Source organism: Leuciscus leuciscus (genome assembly GCF_965113295.1).
Source record: "Leuciscus leuciscus genome assembly, chromosome: 1".
Lineage (NCBI taxonomy): Eukaryota > Metazoa > Chordata > Actinopteri > Cypriniformes > Leuciscidae > Leuciscus > Leuciscus leuciscus.
The window spans coordinates 67028666-67046563 of NC_138725.1; the positions used below are offsets into that span (position 1 = coordinate 67028666).

The 17898-nt window shown below is 41.8% G+C and overlaps 2 protein-coding genes across 4 annotated transcripts; both read left to right on the plus strand.

The window, feature by feature from the left end:
* Positions 1–864: 864 nt before the first annotated feature.
* On the plus strand, positions 865–5876 carry LOC309481330 (uncharacterized protein). Of its 3 annotated transcripts, none has more exons than XR_014199986.1 (3): positions 865–1208; positions 2360–2540; positions 2687–4452. XR_014199986.1 is itself a non-coding variant. In XM_082146218.1 (3 exons), the coding sequence occupies exons 1-3, from the start codon at positions 1201–1203 to the stop codon at positions 5819–5821; spliced, it is 510 nt and encodes a 169-aa protein (XP_082002344.1). In that variant the 5' UTR covers positions 865–1200; the 3' UTR covers positions 5822–5876. The 3 variants fall into 3 exon arrangements, 1 of the variants encoding a protein (XP_082002344.1); XM_082146218.1 differs by lacking the exon at positions 2360–2540 and adding an exon at positions 5414–5876 and having other exon boundaries at positions 2687–2780; XR_014199985.1 differs by having other exon boundaries at positions 2360–4740.
* A 17-nt stretch (positions 5877–5893) lies between these two features.
* On the plus strand, positions 5894–10720 carry LOC309481181 (uncharacterized protein). The gene is made up of 6 exons (XM_082145998.1): positions 5894–6270; positions 6391–6508; positions 9040–9135; positions 9281–9448; positions 9600–9752; positions 9876–10720. Exons 1-6 carry the CDS (start codon positions 6157–6159, stop codon positions 10109–10111), a joined length of 885 nt encoding a protein of 294 aa, XP_082002124.1. The 5' UTR covers positions 5894–6156; the 3' UTR covers positions 10112–10720.
* Positions 10721–17898: the final 7178 nt, after the last annotated feature.

Consider the following 17898-nt stretch of genomic DNA (forward strand, 5'->3'; position numbering starts at 1 on the left):
GCCAGTGATTGCTTGTCTCGCTAACACCAGACGGCATTTCAATTCACATTTTCAATTGAGAATGGTATTGTGTATTGTATTGAAGTAATGTGATTGTATCCTGTGATTTTGGTGACATTGCTATCCTTTCCAGTGATTCCATATTTCTCTGTGTTGCAGCTGGTGTAGTTCCAATGGACTCTGGGAATATAGTTGCAGGTAAAATGCCATTCAGTATTCCACTATCCAGTATTTCATTTACTGATGCATTGATTTAAATATTTTGTCACAATTGTTTACTGTTTTAGATTCCCTGGCAGCATTACAAGATATCCTCTCTGGGCTGCCAGAGCGTGCCATGTCTCCCCAGGAGGATCCAGAAGGAAAGTGGGGTCTCCGCCAGACTGTAACACATGAGAGGTGGGACACGGCCCGGCCAAAGCTGATTGAGGCTGTATTGTCTGCTGCCAATGTCCAGAAGACCTGTGGTCACTGCAGTGAGGAGGCTGTGATACGCTGCCTCGGCTGTTTTCCACGGCATCTCTTTTGTGAGAAATGTGATGTTTCTCAGCACCGGCAGCATGTTCTGCACAACAGAGACTATTTAGTGGAGGGTTTTCACCAACCCATTTCTCCAACTGTAATAGTGCAGAAAAGAAGCAATGGGACGTATTGTTTTATTTCAGAGGGTATGAGCATATATATTATAGTTTATATGAGCATATATATTTGTAACAATACAATTTGTGTTGATATACATGGTTTTCTCTTTCCATTCGCTACAGCCCGGCTTCTCCCACTTGCATTGCCGACAGCCGTGTGCTCTTGCAGCAGAGCCTCTGTGAAGGTCAAGCCAGGACGACCTGTCACTCTAGTCACAATGAATGGTATGTGTCTGTGTAACAAGGTCTAGCCATTTCAAAGCCTGCTTTCTCAAACAAAGATGTTTTATGGAAATCTACATATCAATCACCATTACCCATTTTATTATAGGACGATTTGATCTCATGCTCCCAGAAGTAAATTGTCAGAGCTGTGGCAGTGACTGGACACCTGATGTCAAGGACCTTGTGTGGAGTGGCTTGTGGCCCGCATCCACTATTAAGTTCCAGACAGTCTATCATGTAAATGTTTTCAAAACGTATGAACAGATGAAGTTGGATGCACCGAGTATGTCTCGTCATGCATTTGTGAAGATGCTAGAGACAAACTCAAAACGTCATGGAAGGGTAAAGTACCAACACTACATTCAGTCTTGCAAACTACTAACTTTTGCTAATGGGGGGGGGAGGGTGTTAGACCTGCTGACTGCAGGGACCTCCTTAGGAATGGCTACTCTCAGTGAGGGCTTCTTTTCTACTTGTACAGTAACGACCTGTTGAAGGAGGAGGTTATAAAGCCTTAATGGAGCACTCACTTACCCCTTTTCCACCAAGGCAGAACTGGTGCTGGTTCGGAGCCAGAGCCTAGTTTCAAATCGGTTCTTTGTTTTTCCACCGCCAAAGCACCAGCTCCGAACCAGTAAAACTGGTTCTTAAGTAGCACCAAATCATTGCAGGGTCTAGAACGGAGCCAAGAAAGAACCGCTTGCGTCAGAGGCTGGGGGCGGGGTTACCGTGGCCAACAAGACTGAAGAGAAACTTGTGACCGCCATTTTTAAATAGCAGCTAGTCGAGCTAATAGCAGCTCGATTATAATATCCGTCTATGTAAGTTACGGCGAGCTGCACGAACGCGTTGGATTCGCCGTGTTTGGATGCCGATTTATTTTCGCAAACCCATGAGCATCCATAGTAACGCAACGTCTATTATTGTTGATGCCTTGTTCGAGATGCATCGGAGCAGCGTGGACCGATCAGAGCTGCGGGAGTGTTTGGAGATCATACGACTCCTTGTGCTTTTTGATCGCTTTCGCAGTGTTTTGATTTCATGTGCTGATCGTTCTGCGAGAAGCCGATGCATCTCGAACAAGTCTGGTGTGTTTGTGTTTGGTGCTGCCGCACTAGCGTTGCTGGGCAACATGATACGTATGCAGTGACGTAAGATATAGCTCTGTTGTGGCTCTCTGGCCGGTGGAAACGCAAACCGGTTCTTAGTAAGCTCGTCAGTCGAACCAACTCCGAACTGGCAATAGCTCTAGCTCTGAACCAGCACCCGGTTCTTGTTGGTGGAAAAGGGGTATCTGTGGAGCTAAATTAGTTATTGGAGTAATCATGCTCAGTTCAGTGTCTCTTGTTTTCTTCATTTTGAATACACACTGGCGTCAGTCACCATGCATTTGAGGCCAATATATGATGACATTTTGCCTGTCTTTAGACAGATGGTTTGATATGTGTAATGTCAAAAATTCAACTTTTTTACTCCCTTTGCATCTCTAACAGATTGGTCAAATCTGCCGAGATACATTTCACCTAAGTTTTCGTCAGTATAAATATTCAATATCGGAGCTAGACAAATATTTGAGAAAGGATGACATAATGCAGTGCCCAGCTTGCACTCCAAACATGGTGGCTGTGTCAGCAGGTGGAAATAGGAAGGCTTATCGCTTAACAATTCAAAAGGGTTTGTATAGTCCCATACTGCACATCAATACAAAAAAGTATGACTATGAAAGGGAATATAAAGTTAGAGATATACCCAAACTAAATGTTCTTCTATTCATTGTATTCAACATTATTATTTTTTTCTACAATTGTTTTTCATTTTAGAACTGGTGATAAGTCCTTCTATGAAGGTCTCTTCTTTGCTCCTGACAATGATGTGGCCTCTTTCGTTGAGAAGCTGCAATCAGGCATGAGAGTGGTAAGACTGAATGAAATGTACACATTCACCAGCCAAACTATTATCATATCATGTTTGGCTCACTTTTGTCTTCACTTTTCACTTTAGTCTATATTATTATTACCACAACACACAGGAGCTGCAGGTGTGCCAGCTGCACCTCCTTAAAGGGATAGTTCACTTTGAAATTAATTTTTGATATGTTTTAGCTTACCTCAAGGGCATCCAAGATGTAGGTGTCTTTGTTTCCGCAGTAGTTTCAATTTTGATATTTTTAGGTCAAACCGTTCTTGTCTGTCAGTCATATAATGCAGGTCGATGGTCACGGTCTCAAAACACAAGCACAGAGTCCAAATTAAAACAATTCCCCATCGTCCAAATGAAACAATTCCCCATCATAAGTACACATTGATGGCCTAAGACACGAAACGAGCGGTTTGTGTGAGAAAACGAACAGTATTTATATCGTTTTTACCTCTTGTAACCACAGCCACGTCCAAGTGATCTGAGGGCGCGGGCGCTTCGGTCTGCGCAAGCACCGGAAAGCGCCGGAAGTGATCTCTCGCGCCTGTACGTCACTCATTGTTTACACAGAGATTTCGGAAGTGTTACCTTTCACTGTGAAGATCTAAACCTATTTAGATATACAGGAAATCGCAATGGAAGACGATTTCGATATATCAACAGACAACGTTGAATTTTTTCACAACCATATTTATTTGAACCAGAATACACAGATCAAGAACTCAGAGCGATGGAGGAAGCATCCGCTGCAGCAGCACGTCTTCAAGCCTCAGAGAGACAGAGATCTCTTCAAAATTGGTGGTGTTCTTGTAGCAAGTGTTGTGAGATGCCAACAGAAGTGGAGAGCATATGTTGTCAGCTTTACAAATAGAAAGGACACATACAACGTTGTTCACATAATGTTACCTCCGTTGGATGCGAAAACATCATAGGCACAGCTGATGATGTCAGTACTAAGCGATCCACTCCTTGGTTTATAAAATCATCAGGGGAAAAATGATCGCTGCAGACCCTCCTCAACTTTAGTAAGTTTATGGGTGTGTTGATATCCAGCCGAAGAGCGATCAACCATAACTTCAAGAGAGAAGGCTCATAAATTGGGAATTCGTGAAAACACCACTCCCGGATGAGTTCGCGCGAGCATACGTAATTGTTTTCTTTTACGATGGTTGAAACATCCCGGATAAGCGCAAATTAGTACCATTTCTATTAGCCGTCTTACCTACAATCTCTGTTCTTTGTAAACAATGAGTGACGTACAGGCGCGAGAGATCACTTCCGGCGCTTTCCGGCGCTTGCGCAGACAGAAGCGCCCGCGCCCTCAGATCACTTGGACGTGGCTGTGGTTACAAGAGGTAAAAACGATATAAATACTGTTCGTTTTCTCACACAAACCGCTCGTTTCGTGTCTTAGGCCATCAATGTGTACTTAAGATGGGGAATTGTTTCATTTGGACGATGGGGAATTGTTTTAATTTGGACTCTGTGCTTGTGTTTTGAGACAGTGACCATCAACCTGCATTATATGACTGACAGACAAGAACGGTTTGACCTAAAAATATCAAAATTGAAACTACTGCGGAAACAAAGACACCTACATCTTGGATGCCCTTGAGGTAAGCTAAAACATATCAAAAATTTATTTCAAAGTGAACTATCCCTTTAATCTCCACCACATCTCAGGTTCTTTTGTCAGTTTGAGATGGCTCAAGCTTTGTAGCATGCCATGTTTTCCTGCTGATAGTACCCATTTAATGTTTGGGTACATAGGGGTCATGAAGTTATGAACAAGGCTGTGGAATTCTAGATATTATCAGAGGGAAAAGTGTGCTGTTAAAACAGCCTCACGCCACCATCAGCAGCCTAAACATTGATTTAAAGCATTATGTATTCAGGCTTTCTTGCTGGTTATGTACAATTATGATTGTACTTCTTGAATTTTACTGCAGAAAGCCAATTCTGTCCAAAGTCAATTACACTAACTTTCTTCTCGATTCTAATGTTCAGTTTTTTAACTTCAACAAATGCAGACAAAATGCACTAAGTAGATTAGGGGTCACCAAACTTTTTTCTCTGGGGGCCACATTATCGTTCTTGACTGTGATGGGGGGGCCGGGTCAGCTATATAACATAGAATTGTATGACCCAGACCAAAATGACCACCAGCAGGCCTCATTGTGTAGTAGAGATTACCATTTTTCTGTCCTGAACACTGACAGTTATCTGACAGTTCTCTGCGCGTGCGTTGTCTGTCACTGCTTGATCTCGAGCTTGTCGGGTGACGAAAATTCGAAAAAATGTAACTGAAAAAAATCAACAAAATACCAGATGCAGACATGTTATTATTTTCCAAAAAGCAATTAAAAAAAATAGGCCATGACGACTTTTGGGGATAGCCTCATAGGGCCGTTTCAAGTAGTGGGGGGCAGATGGGCTGGGGGGCCAGTCAAAGGGGGGCGGCGGGCCTGAGTCGGCCCGCGGGCCTTAGTTTGGTGACCCATGAAGTAGATAGCATGTGAGGATATTTGCAATAACGAACATGTCAATAGGTGTAATATTTTGTCTATTAAATGAATGTCTGCATATATTGCAAGATGTCTGTTTCCTTTGTTTGTGTAATTGTGTTTTAGACACCTGGAAGAGCCACCTGTGGCAACTCAACATGGGTAGCAGCAAAGGAAGTGTCAAAAAAAGCTAGTGATCGCCTAGATGAGGAAGGCATGGAGATCGCTGTGTGCCGGCATGGCTTTTTCTTGAGGGGACTCAATATGTACCGTGGCAAAGTATTCGCCTACCCACTTTATCTACAGCAGGACCTGGCAAGCCGCCATAACGTACATTTTTTTTGCACTGATCAGATGTGTAGATACTGGCCCTATCTGCAGCGGGTGGAGGGCCAGTTTAGGGAGTTTGGGCGGCTCCTCAACATGAAGCCGCTACTTTCGCTGCTCCACACCAAAGCCCACTCTGCAAAGTGTGAAGCAACACCCAAACTGGAGCGGGTAATACCCTTGGTGAAGAGGTACAATGGTCTCTAGAAGAGGTAAATAGCTTCCTCTCCAAGGTGGCTTTGACTACCAAGTACATGACAAAAGCTGGTAAGTATTATCGTGTAGAACATGAAAAAATGAACAGTGGAACCCTCCATCTGTACACCCAATATCTGCTGTTTCAGTAGCTTACACTTGATCACAGCCCAAAAAACATCACACAATCAGTTCACTATTCTCCATGGTTTCATTATTCACAGTCCTACAGACCATCACCCACAGGTAGCCTACTAGGGATCTACTGTACACAAGTTTGGCCAAACCATAGCTGTACCTCATATCCAAGAAATAGCATTGTAATTAGTATTAGTTGTTGTGTAAATATGTGTATGAATTGCTTTACAGCCAGGATGGACATAATCACTATTCACGTGCTTGGGTGGAACCAGAGGAAAACAGAAACCTTGCACATCACACTCAGCCAACGATATCACAAGGTCTACACAAAAATCCTAACCGAAATAGCGTTCTAGTCAGAATATGTTGCATTATGTTCATGTAGTGTCTTTTTGGTTATTTATTGTGTTTTTTTTTGTGGATTGCTATTCTTTTTGTAGGTGGTACAGAAAAAACAGATAGAGGAACAAAAACTCAATGAACTGATGGCACAGCTGAACTGCACACCAGAAACACAAGACCAGTGGGTGACAGATGTGAAAGAGTGGGCACTAAGAGGTACGACAACAATGCTGATAACCAGTCAATAGTTGCTTTTCCATCCAACCTTTTAATGCACATTGGAACTATTCAAATAAGAAATCCCGGTTGGAAACACGTGAAATGCACATAATGCATAATGCACATAGATAATTGATTCGCTAGAGGGGGTTGAATTAACTCTTGATGCGCATAAGGTATGATCAGAATCAGAATCAGAATCAGAATCAGAAAGAGCTTTATTGCCAAGTGTGCTTGCACCCACAAGGAATTTTTCTTGGTACTGAAGCTTCCAGTGCACATATACAAATACAAATACAACAAGAAACATAGTAATACAAATTCTAAGAATAAAATAGTATAAAAAAAAATAAATAAAAAAAATAGTATAAAAAGTAAAAAAAAGGGGTCACAGTTGGGTTTAGTCTGAATAAACATTTACAGATTATGAACATATTTACAGTATTTTGAGAAGTATGAATAATATAAATATAAATATCACCTGAGTTAGAGAATATTACACTAGACAGTGGGAGTCTAGTGCATGTTACAGATTATGAACATATTTACAGTATTTTGAGTAGTATGAATAATATAAATATAAATATCACCTGAGTTAAGAGAATATTGCACTAGACAGTGGGAGTATTGCACTTGCAGGCATATGCCTTGGGGGGCATGTTAAGTGTTCAGAAGGGAAATGGCCTGTGGAAAGAAACTGTTCCTGTGCCTGGATGTTCTTGTGGCCAGTGATCTGTGTCGCCGTCCTGACGGTAACAGTTCAAACAGGGGGTGTCCAGGGTGAGTGGAGTCTGTGATGATTTTACCTGCTCTCTTCCTCACTCTGGAAGAGTACAGGTCCTGGAGGGTTGGCAGGGGGGCACCAATAATCCTCTCTGCTGTCCGGACTGTCCGTTGTAGTCTCCTGATGTCCGATTTGGTAGCTGAACCAAACCAGACAGTGATGGAAGTGCTTAAAACAGAATCAATGACGGCTGAGTAGAACTGGATCAGCAGCTCCTGTGGCAGATTGAACTTCTTCAGCTGGCGAAGGAAGTACAGTCTCTGCTGGGCCTTTTTCACAATGGAGTCAATGTGATTTGCCCACTTCAGGTCCTGAGAGATGGTAGAGCCCAGGAACCTGAATGACTCCACTGCTTCCACAGTGCTGTTCATGATGGTGAGAGGGGGGAGTGCTGGGGATTTTCTCCTGAAATCCACAATCATCTCCACTGTTTTGAGCGTGTTCAGCTCAAGGTTGTTATAGCTGCACCAGACAGCCAGCTGTTCAACCCCCAGTCTGTAAGCAGACTCGTCACCATTTTGGATGAGACCGATGACGGTGGTGTCGTCTGCAAATTTCAGGAGCTTGACAGAGGGGTCTTTAGAAGTGCAGTCATTAGTGTACAGGGAGAAGAGCAGTGGGGAGAGAACGCACCCTTGGGGGGCGCCAGTGCTGATGGTGAGGGTCCTGGATGTGAGCTTCCCCAGTCTCACTCGCTGCTGCCGGTCTGTCAGGAAGCTGGAGATCCACTGACAGATTGAGGATGGCATGGAGAGCTGAGTCAGTTTGGCTGTGAGAAGATCAGGGATGATGGTATTGAAGGCCGAACTGAAGTCCACAAATAAGATCCGTGCATAAGTCCCAGGTCTGTCAAGATGTTGCAGGATATAGTGCAGTCCCATGTTGACTGCATCATCCACAGACCTGTTTGCTCTGTAAGCAAACTGAAAGGGATCCAGAAGGGGTCCAGTGATGTCCTTCAGATAGGCCAACACCAGTCTTTCAAACGACTTCATGACCACAGACGTGAGAGCGACAGGTCTGTAGTCATTAAGTCCAGTGATTTTAGGTTTTTTGGGAACCGGAATGATAGTGGAGCGTTTGAAGCAGCAGGGAACTTCACACTGCTCCAATGATCTGTTGAAGATCTGCGCGAAGACTGGGGCCAGTTGGTCAGCGCAGGCTTTTAGACAAGCAGATGAGATGCCGTCTGGGCCTGAAGCTTTCCTAGTCTTCTGTTTTTTGAAGACTCGGCTCACGTCCTCCACACAGACCTTAAGCTCAGGTTGGATGGCAGAAGGGGGGAGGAGAGGGGTTGCAGGAGGTGATGGTGGATGTGTGAAGTGCACATCAGAGCGGGTGTGAGGTGTGAGTCTGGGCTTCTCAAACCTGCAATAGAATGCATTGAGAGTGTCAGCCAGTTGTTGATTCTCCACAGATCGGGGGGATGGTAATTTGTAGTTGGAATTAAGTTGATGTAAACAGTTTATTTGCATACATTCACATTTGTTGTATTGTGACACCTCATGTTTTAATGGTACAGCTGGTTAAACGTCTTTAAGAAAAAGTAATTCTTAATGCACATAACACATGGATGGAAAAGCAAGCAGATGCACGTGTTCGTAAGCCACATTTTCATGAATGCGCGTACAATATGCAAATGAGTTAGATGCAAACGCAACTATAGGTGATGAAAGCAGATGATTAAAGGGCCTTTTCAAGGGCATGTACAGGGTAACAAGAAAAACATAATTTTCCATCTTAGGCAAAGGTAAAGGAAGCCTGGAGAAACAGCAGAGCAAAATCGTGGGACTGTTTCTCAGTTTGCAGCAGAAGAGGAAAGATCTACATTCTCGTAACGGTCTGTATAATGTTAGCTCCAAAATGACCTACACCATTTGAGCATTCCCCTGTCTCCTCCACATCATGTCAGTGAAGAAGATTTTCATATCAATAAGGTTGGCATGATTGTTATGGATATGTTTTCTTGCACACTCATGTTGCAGGCAATAGTACCCAAAAACTTAGGGAAAGACGGCAGATATCCACACTTAAAGACAACCTGACAGAAGCCATCTCACTGTACAACAGTTCATCGGACCAGAAAACTGACCCTGAGGAGGCAACCAGTGGAAGAGGAGGCTACATCTGGCCCTGGGAGGATGAACCAAATGGTCAGACCTGACAATTTCAACACAGTTGAACTCTTAAAGATTACTCTTACATTGACAGCGGTTTGAAGTTGCATTATGATTACAAGAGAAGGGATCAGTTTGTAATCAGCGTAAACTGTTACTTGTTTCCATTTTTATGTTTTGTCTACAGCTGGGATTAGAAAGATGTTTGACCAGGTGATGCTTGTGAGTAGACTGGTGGAAGAAAAAGACATCCTCCTTTGTGAGATAACGCAGCATTGTCGTAACTTGCAGAGTAAAGTTGAGGAGTTGCAAACTGTCATTGACACCGGAAGCCATTTAAGTAAGTAGTCAAATAACATTTCCCCCTCACACTGAATTCATGAATGATGGTAAACTGCATACCAGTGCTTTGTCATGTCATTTTTATTTTTCAAATAAAATATATTCTGCAATCTCTTGTAAGGCTGTTCACAGACGCTGTCCAAGGAGGGAAGCAGAGGCCTGCGTAGCAGACTACATCACATTACACATCACCTGCAAGAAGTCAAGAGAACGTACACCTTGATCTTCAGGGATCAACTTGACAATGACTATTTCCATTACACAGAAGATGACCATACAAACGAAGACAGCAGTGAGGAGGAGGAAGACGAGGAGGATGAATTTACAGAAGAAGAGGAAGACACAGCAGAAGACTGACTTGCAATATATAGATCGGTAGATACTTTCAATTGAGCTCTTAGTAGAGCTAGCATTCTTTGTCTCCCAGTTGTGCCTGCAGGCCTGTTAACACCTTTCACAGAGCTCCAATCACTGGTTCAACACCACTCACTCACTCACTTACTCGCACACACACACACACACACACACACACACACACACACACAGACACACACACACACACACACACTCTCACACACTCTCACTCTCAGACACACACACAAACACACACACACTCACTCACTCACTATTCACTCACACACACACACACTCTCACACACACTCACACACACTCTCTCACACACTCTCTCACACACACACACACACACACACTCACTCACTCTCAACACTCACTCACACACTCACACACTAAAAAATTACTTTATTAAAGAACCACTATAAAGCCAAAACAATCTCTGTTACCATAAATTATACATGTATCTCTGTAAAGCTGCTTTGTAACAATCTACATGCTTAAAAGCGCTATATAAATTAAAGCTGCAAGCAGCATTTATCGGGGTTCAAGCAGTTAAGGCCTTTAAGGCCCTGTTACAGCCACCCAAATGCAAAAGTTAAACTTTTTCGATAATTATTGATCTAGAGAGTCCAGAGAATTGTCCTAGACTGGTCTGGTTTCGATCGGGCGAAAAACCAGGGACTAGTTCGCAAAAGTAGGTTTTGGACAAAATGCGACAGCAGAACATTTTTCCTGCCTAAATCGAATTTGGAGATAACCATTTTGTCCGCCTTGAGCCAGGGATCACAGTGGTGTAAGGCACTTGAGTTATGAGCGATTTTGTACTTTTGGTTGCTGTAGCGCCACCTATGGGCCAATCGGGGTCATACTCTGATAGGTTGTCCCCAAATTGAGGCCTACCATTGTTGTGGCAAATTCATAGTTCTTTTTGGTTCAGGTCTCAAAGAAGTTTCTCAGAGTCGAGGTTCCAGGTCAGAAGAATTAACTTTATTGACAAGCAACTGATGGCGCTTTTCCACTGCATGGTACGGCTCGGTACGGTTCGACTCGCTTCGCTTTTCCACTGCGTGGTACGACTCGGCTCGGTACGGCACGGTTCGGTTCGCTTTAGCTCGGTTGCTTTTCCACTGCAGTTAGTACCGCTTCAAAGTGGGTGTGACTGATCGTTATAGTTGCCGTCTCTACTGCCATGACATCATCATATTAAATGCGAATTTTTCATTCCGGGTTTCCCCATCCGCTCCTCGGCAACCAACGAGAGGAACGTCTGCACCTCGTCCACTGACCACGATTCAGCCATTTCTTTTTTTTAAGTTTATACTCTTTTTTTTTTTTTAAGCAAATACTTTTAAAACAGGCGCTATAGTGTTGGCTGTTGTCTACTGGCTATTTAAATCTAGCGGGTTTAGTGTCTCGTGTTGTAAATACAATGACGCTGGTAGTGATGATTCTGTCTGACCAATCAGTGATCTGCAGTGTTTTCACGTCACATTTTAGTATCGGTACGGTAAGCTTGGACCCGAAGCGAGCCGTACCGTACCGTACCATGCAGTGGAAATGCGTCATAAGTGAGCCGTACTGAACCGAACCGTACCGTACCATGCAGTGGAAAAGCGCCAAAGCGTGCCGTACCGAACCGAACCGTACCGTACCATGCAGTGGAAAAGCGCCAAAAGTGAGAAGCCGGCTGGCCATCCGGACATCTAAAGTTACAATGGCCAGTGTTCATGTCTTATACTTTTTCTTATCGCTAGGTGCCCAATGGGCACCCTCAAATCCATCTCTTCCCCTCTGTCACGCCTGGTGACCTTGGCACAGTTAGACATGTCTTCTCTATTGGTCAAACCCCACATAATGGTGCTTTGTTTCATACAGTATTTCAACACTCTGCATGTCTGGGTATTTTTCCATTTTCTCATCCTTTTCAGACCTATTTTCAGACGCTCTTTTAAATGACTGGAGATTTTAGCATAATCTCGAATTCATGACCAACAATATTAACATCGTGTAATCCCTGGTAATGACAGCATTTGTGATATCACGTGTTTGTAATTTGTGTAGTTACTATTTTTATTTCTAAACCTAAAAAAAATAACTATTGACCAAGATGGAGTGACCAGCACCATAGCTTTATCATCCATATGTTTTGTTGTTGAACATATTATGTCCTCTTTTTTTCCTGATAGAGAGCTCAGTATCAATCAAGCTTATAAAGCTGAGCCCAAAAGCTCTCTGTTCAATGGACAACATCATCAATTATCTAATTATGCACTTACCCCTAGTTGGTTAATGCAGTAGTAGTCCCTCACTATGCTAAGTTCAGCGTCAGTTGTAGTTAATTATTGAGTCATGCAAACACTTCCCCTCCCATTTTTTTTTTAATGCTTACATCTGGACTAATGTCTATTGAAAGAAAGCAAATAGAGAGTGTCAGCTTCACAGAATATAGAGAACTGCTGTTGGACCAGTGAATAATCAAAATACAATTAATATGGCCAATCAATGAAATCTGAAGCGGTCTCTGTAGTGATCATTGAAAACGCATCACCTGTGCCCACTCAGTAAAGGATGAAGTCCTTCTGCTTGGACCAGCGATCAGTTGAACTGGTTGGGCTGCTGTCTGAGTGTTTCCCTCCTCATCCGATGCACTTGATCTGTCAGTCTTTGTTGGCATTCAGGGGTCTGGTGTCATGTTGGGACATAGTGGTTTGACTCTGGATGCTGTTGTCTCTCTGCCTCTCCTCAGTCTGGCTTTTGGCCAAGCCACGGAGTCTGCATGATGATTTTGCATGATGGCAGGATGTTTTCTTGGTTGTTTCTGCATCAACACAGTCTTTGTCCATACCAGCCCCTCAGAAGTTTCAGCTTCCTCTTCCAGAGGGGATGAAGGCCCACCAACCGAACGCCTCTTCTTTTCTCTGCAGCCGTGTCCTTATGTTTCTCGCTCTCACTTGTTGCACAGTCCAGTTGCTGTTGGTTATGTTGAGGGAGCCGTCCCAAGTGCTGTCTGGTGTCATCTGGAAATTGAACACTCAGAGATCCGCATTAATCAAATTCATCCTTTATAAATTCTGCAACCATCTCTTTCAATTGTCCCTGAATTTCAGAAGTCTCATCTGGTTGATAACAGCAGTTTCCCCATGCAATTCTAATAAAGCAAGTTCTTCTTTGCAGAAAAGAGCAAGCATTTTTCTTCTTTGCAGTTTGCAGAAAATAGCAGCCTTTCAATCTGTCTAAGTTGCCTTATTTTCAGTCACATATATAGTATTTTTATCACTCGTTATATCGATCCCTACTCTCTCAAGCATTTTAGGATTAAATCAATGAGTCTCATTACTGTGAAATGTGTATAATACAGTATGGCTGTTAAAAATGTCTGTTTAGCGTGATCACCCAATCCTGCTCATTCAAGACAATGCACAAGTTATTTTAAGTTAACGGAATCCAAAGATCTCAATTTCTGCAATGGCTCAAATTTAAAACTGTCTCGCAGGGACAACAAGATGCTTCACAGGCCATGTCTTTATATAACCGGTCAATCATACCCACATCTAGCATGTGTCTCTCTCTCTCTATATATATATTTTATCTCTAAATGTCAGATATTTCTATAAACCTTTTTATCAATTATTTGATTTTCCTCTGGTAACTACACAAACCACTTATACTAAGGAGAAAACTCCAGTGTTTTTGATGGCCACTAGTTTGCGCAATCCTCCATATCAATCCCTGTTAGGCCTGCTTATTAATTTAATTCCCCCATAGACCGGTCAACTAACATTTAAGCAATTTTTATATTTTCTTTCAGGTTAATTTCTTATCAATTATTTGTATTGGTGTTTCCCTGGTATTTGTGAAATTTGTCTTACTTGATCTCTTAGTAAACTGTTTTGAATACCTTTTTATTTATTTATGTTTTACGAATGTTTCAGTGTCTCTGCACATATCCACATCTAATGTTCCCTCAGCTGGTCATTTTGTTTTTAGGCTTCTTTCCACATTTTTGGAGGGTTGTCCTATAGTATCTCTGCAAAATTAATATTCTGATCTTGGTATCTCTACAGGTGTTGATGCCATTATAATCTTAATTATTATCAGTGTGTTATTCTAGTTTTCAGACATTGGTGGTCAGACATTTATTAAGATATTTCATTAGTCTTTCTCAGGTATTTTAAAAATGCAGTTCCTCTATTACAGGTCCACTGGTGGGGACGACAGTTACAAATAAAATCTCTCAAAGTGTTGTTCAAAGTGTATGTTGGAAATGGTTGCTCACTTTCTGGTTTATATGCTAGTCAGAACTAGGAAAGGTGAACTCTTTCTCTCTGTCTCCCTCCTTTCCTTCCTCACACAAGTCAAGTCAAGTAATTTATATAGCGCTTTTAACAATGTAGATTGTTTCAAAGCAGCTTTACAGAGATAAACATGTAATTTATGGTAACAGAGATTTTAACAGAGAACACACACACACATGCAGTCTCACTTTCTTCTTGCAGCCCCTCCTCTCTCTGTCAGGGGCAGCCCCTCCTTTCTGCCTCTCTTTCTCATATCACAGCCACCATTTACTTTTGCTATATGAGAGAGAAACAAGTGTTCTTTCATAATTCTAGTTTCTCTTTATAAATGAATATCGTTCTTTTTCAAACAGTCCTAATCTGTGCATTTTACACCCACACACACTTTTACTTAATTTTTTCTTGTAACAATGAAGAGGCAAAGCCAAATTATTTCTAATTACATTTTTTTTTTGTTTAAGATTTGTCTCCCCGTTTCCTCTCCTATTTGTCCATCGTTGCAACATTCTCAGTTGTTACTGACTGCTCTTTTTTGACAACTGACTGCACTTCTGTCTTTTTCATGAATTTCTACCAACATATGACTGGTATGTTTGGGGTTGCTCCTCAAAACTACCACTACCACCAGTTTTTCCAGTGTCCAATTATCTACCTGTGCTGGTCTGATTTCTCCTCCCTGTCTGACTTTAACGATTGTGTCACTTTCCCACTTTTCTGGCCTTGAGCTCACTACCATATACATGTTCCTCAAAATCATGGCTCCTCCAAAACCCCAAGGCCAAGTATACCAGGCATTTCCTTTCAGGTATGGGATGTACAATGGATTTAGCTTTATTTCTGATTTTGTCAGCAATGAATCCAAAAGGTAGTAGTTTTGGGAAGGTCAAATCTGTTCAAGTGTGGTCTCAGGTCTTCAAGAGTTAACTGTTTTCTTTATCATATCATGCCAATCCACTAAGGGCCATTTTCGTTCAACCTGGTTCAAATTTGTTATTCCTGTCAATTTTTTCAAAAGCTCATCCTTCCCTTGGTCTGTTAACTCCTGTCTCTGTCCTTCATTATCTATTCTAACCAGAAGTGATTCTTAATACCTTTGGTTAGTTTTAATGCCTCTTGAAAATCATTCTTCTTTCCGCAATCTAGTCTCCTCTGCCTCGTAAAAATCTCTCACTCTAGACCACATGTGTACTTTTCTTCAGGTGTCAAAAGGTGAAAAAAAAAAAAAACTCTGTCACTTCTCTCCCTCCTTATTTCTTTATCCCAATACAAACGCTTTCAGTCTGCTATAACGTACACTCATACATACAGCCGCGCACAGAGACACTCACACACACGCAGTGCCACTCTGACACACGTACACTCATACATACAGCCGCGCACAGAGACACTCACACACACGCAGTGCCACTCTGCGAGTGACACACGTACACTCGTACACCCTGGATTTCATACACACACTCACACAGTGTCACACTCACACGCAAAGCCGCTCTCACACACTTATTTATAATTTTTTCTATTTTTCTTGTAACAAATGAAAAGACAAAGTCAATCAATCAAACTTTTGACAATATGGGCTGTGTTTCCCTATCCGGATCACGCTTACAGTCCGGAAGATGGCCAAACAGCCGACAAAGCCCATTTTGGGGAATTTTCTCAGTTCATTGATATCTTGATTTATTTTTTTATTTTTTTCCTGTCATCAATTTTTGTTTTATCATCCATTAAACTTTTAATAACTCTGATTCAAAAATTATTTCTTGTAAGAGTTTTATTTTTATGTGCCTTTGTCTGTCTCAGCTTTCTCAGCCTAATTACTCCCTTTTTTTCTCACTGAGCGGTGCCAAGGTCACTTTGTAACAATTTCGGGACAGTGGCTCAAGTGTGATTTTATGCAGAACACAGAACTCAGTTAAAAAGCACTATCTCTGCGTCTCCGTCCTTTCTATGAAGTCTGCTCAAATATAATTTCTAACTCTTAGTTTATAACACTTTTTTTTTTTTTTTTTTTTGAAAAACACATTATAAATATAAGGTATTATTTAGGGCTGGTCCGAATACCATTTTTTGAGCTTCGAAGCTTCGGTAGTAATGAACATCGAATATTCGAAGCTTCGGAGAGAGGGGGCTGAACATATTCTTCTCTCTAATAAAGGCAGTATTCCCTATGTGTCGGTATGTCCGTTTGCATTTTGATTATTTCGAGAACCGTTTATCCAATCGACTTCACAGGGAGTGCAGTGTCGCATTTGGTGCAATATAGATGGACATGCGAGACGTGACACATTCAGAATTAATAAACTTTTAATAAACTACAGAACAGCGCGAGTGGGAAGCGGCGCGCCTCACGCGGGCAGGGCTTTTTATGCTCCGATAACGGACACTGCACTAGTGATATAAAACGCACGCACACAGGTCTGTTAAATTAAGCAATACTTTTAAGGTAGTCTAATATTTTTCTGATTAACAAATTACTGACACAGTAGATTTAAATAAAGAAAAATGAAATTTAAATAAAGAATTCAATTTTGTATTTAAAACGAAATTTAAAATAAAGGAAAAAACGAAATTTAAATAAAGAAAAACGAAATTTAAATAAAGGAAAAAACGAAATTTAAATAAAGAAAAACGAAATTTAAATAAAGAAAAAACGAAATTAATTTAAATTAAAAACGAGATTAATTTAGATTGATAATAACGGGTAAAAAGGCTAATACATTTTGTTTCTATTATTCTATTTTCCACAATGTCAAAGCAACGCAGCTTAACCCAAAACACAAGCTCAGGCATGCACTTCGGTCCATACAAACTCCACTGTTCTGCGCTCTAGCCAGAGAACACTCCCGTTGCTGGAACACTGGGGTCGGTTCTATTTCTAGCATGCACGTTTTCCGCATGGCTTGAGCCGCGCCTGAGACGCGTGTCTCACGCAGGCAGTGTGCAAACTCCAACCTGTTAACATGGGAGCCGAAATAAAAACGGACACGCCACGCAGCTGAGACGCTCACTCCACGCAGCCAGTGTGTCGCCGGCCTTATTCAAGCGCGAATGAGAACCGTTTCGCGGGGGATCCCAGGTGTGCAAAAAAAAACAAAAAAAAACGAATATTCGAATGTCAAATTTTCAAATCGAATACAAACCCACCGAACGAATATTCGAATATTCGGGTCCAGCCCTAGTATTATTATTATTATTACTTTTGCTAATTTTCTCCGAAACGTCTTTTCTCCTTTATATTTAAGATGAAAAATCACTTAGACATACAAACACAAACCACTTTTCTCCTCACATAAAACAGATCACGTGCGCACACAATACAACAGATAAGACTAACAATAAAGTGCTTCTCTCGTTATAACGCACCTCCTGCGTTGTGGACAATACAACATATAATTTTACAAAGGCACTTTTCACATAAAATACCGTGACGCACACGTGTACAATGCACCTTCATGCGAATGGAATACGCACCTGCGTATAGACAGACAAACAAT

Bases quoted from the DNA above. Each gene is read 5' to 3' on its own strand.
- LOC309481181 (XM_082145998.1), top strand. From the start codon at position 6,157: ATGTGTATGAATTGCTTTACAGCCAGGATGGACATAATCACTATTCAC. The intron at 9,136-9,280 runs GTCTGTATAATG...CTCATGTTGCAG, and splicing joins AGATCTACATTCTCGTAACG to GCAATAGTACCCAAAAACTT. The intron at 9,753-9,875 runs GTAAGTAGTCAA...ATCTCTTGTAAG, and splicing joins TGACACCGGAAGCCATTTAA to GCTGTTCACAGACGCTGTCC.
- LOC309481330 (XM_082146218.1), top strand. The intron at 2,781-5,413 runs GTAAGACTGAAT...ATTGTGTTTTAG, and splicing joins TGCAATCAGGCATGAGAGTG to ACACCTGGAAGAGCCACCTG.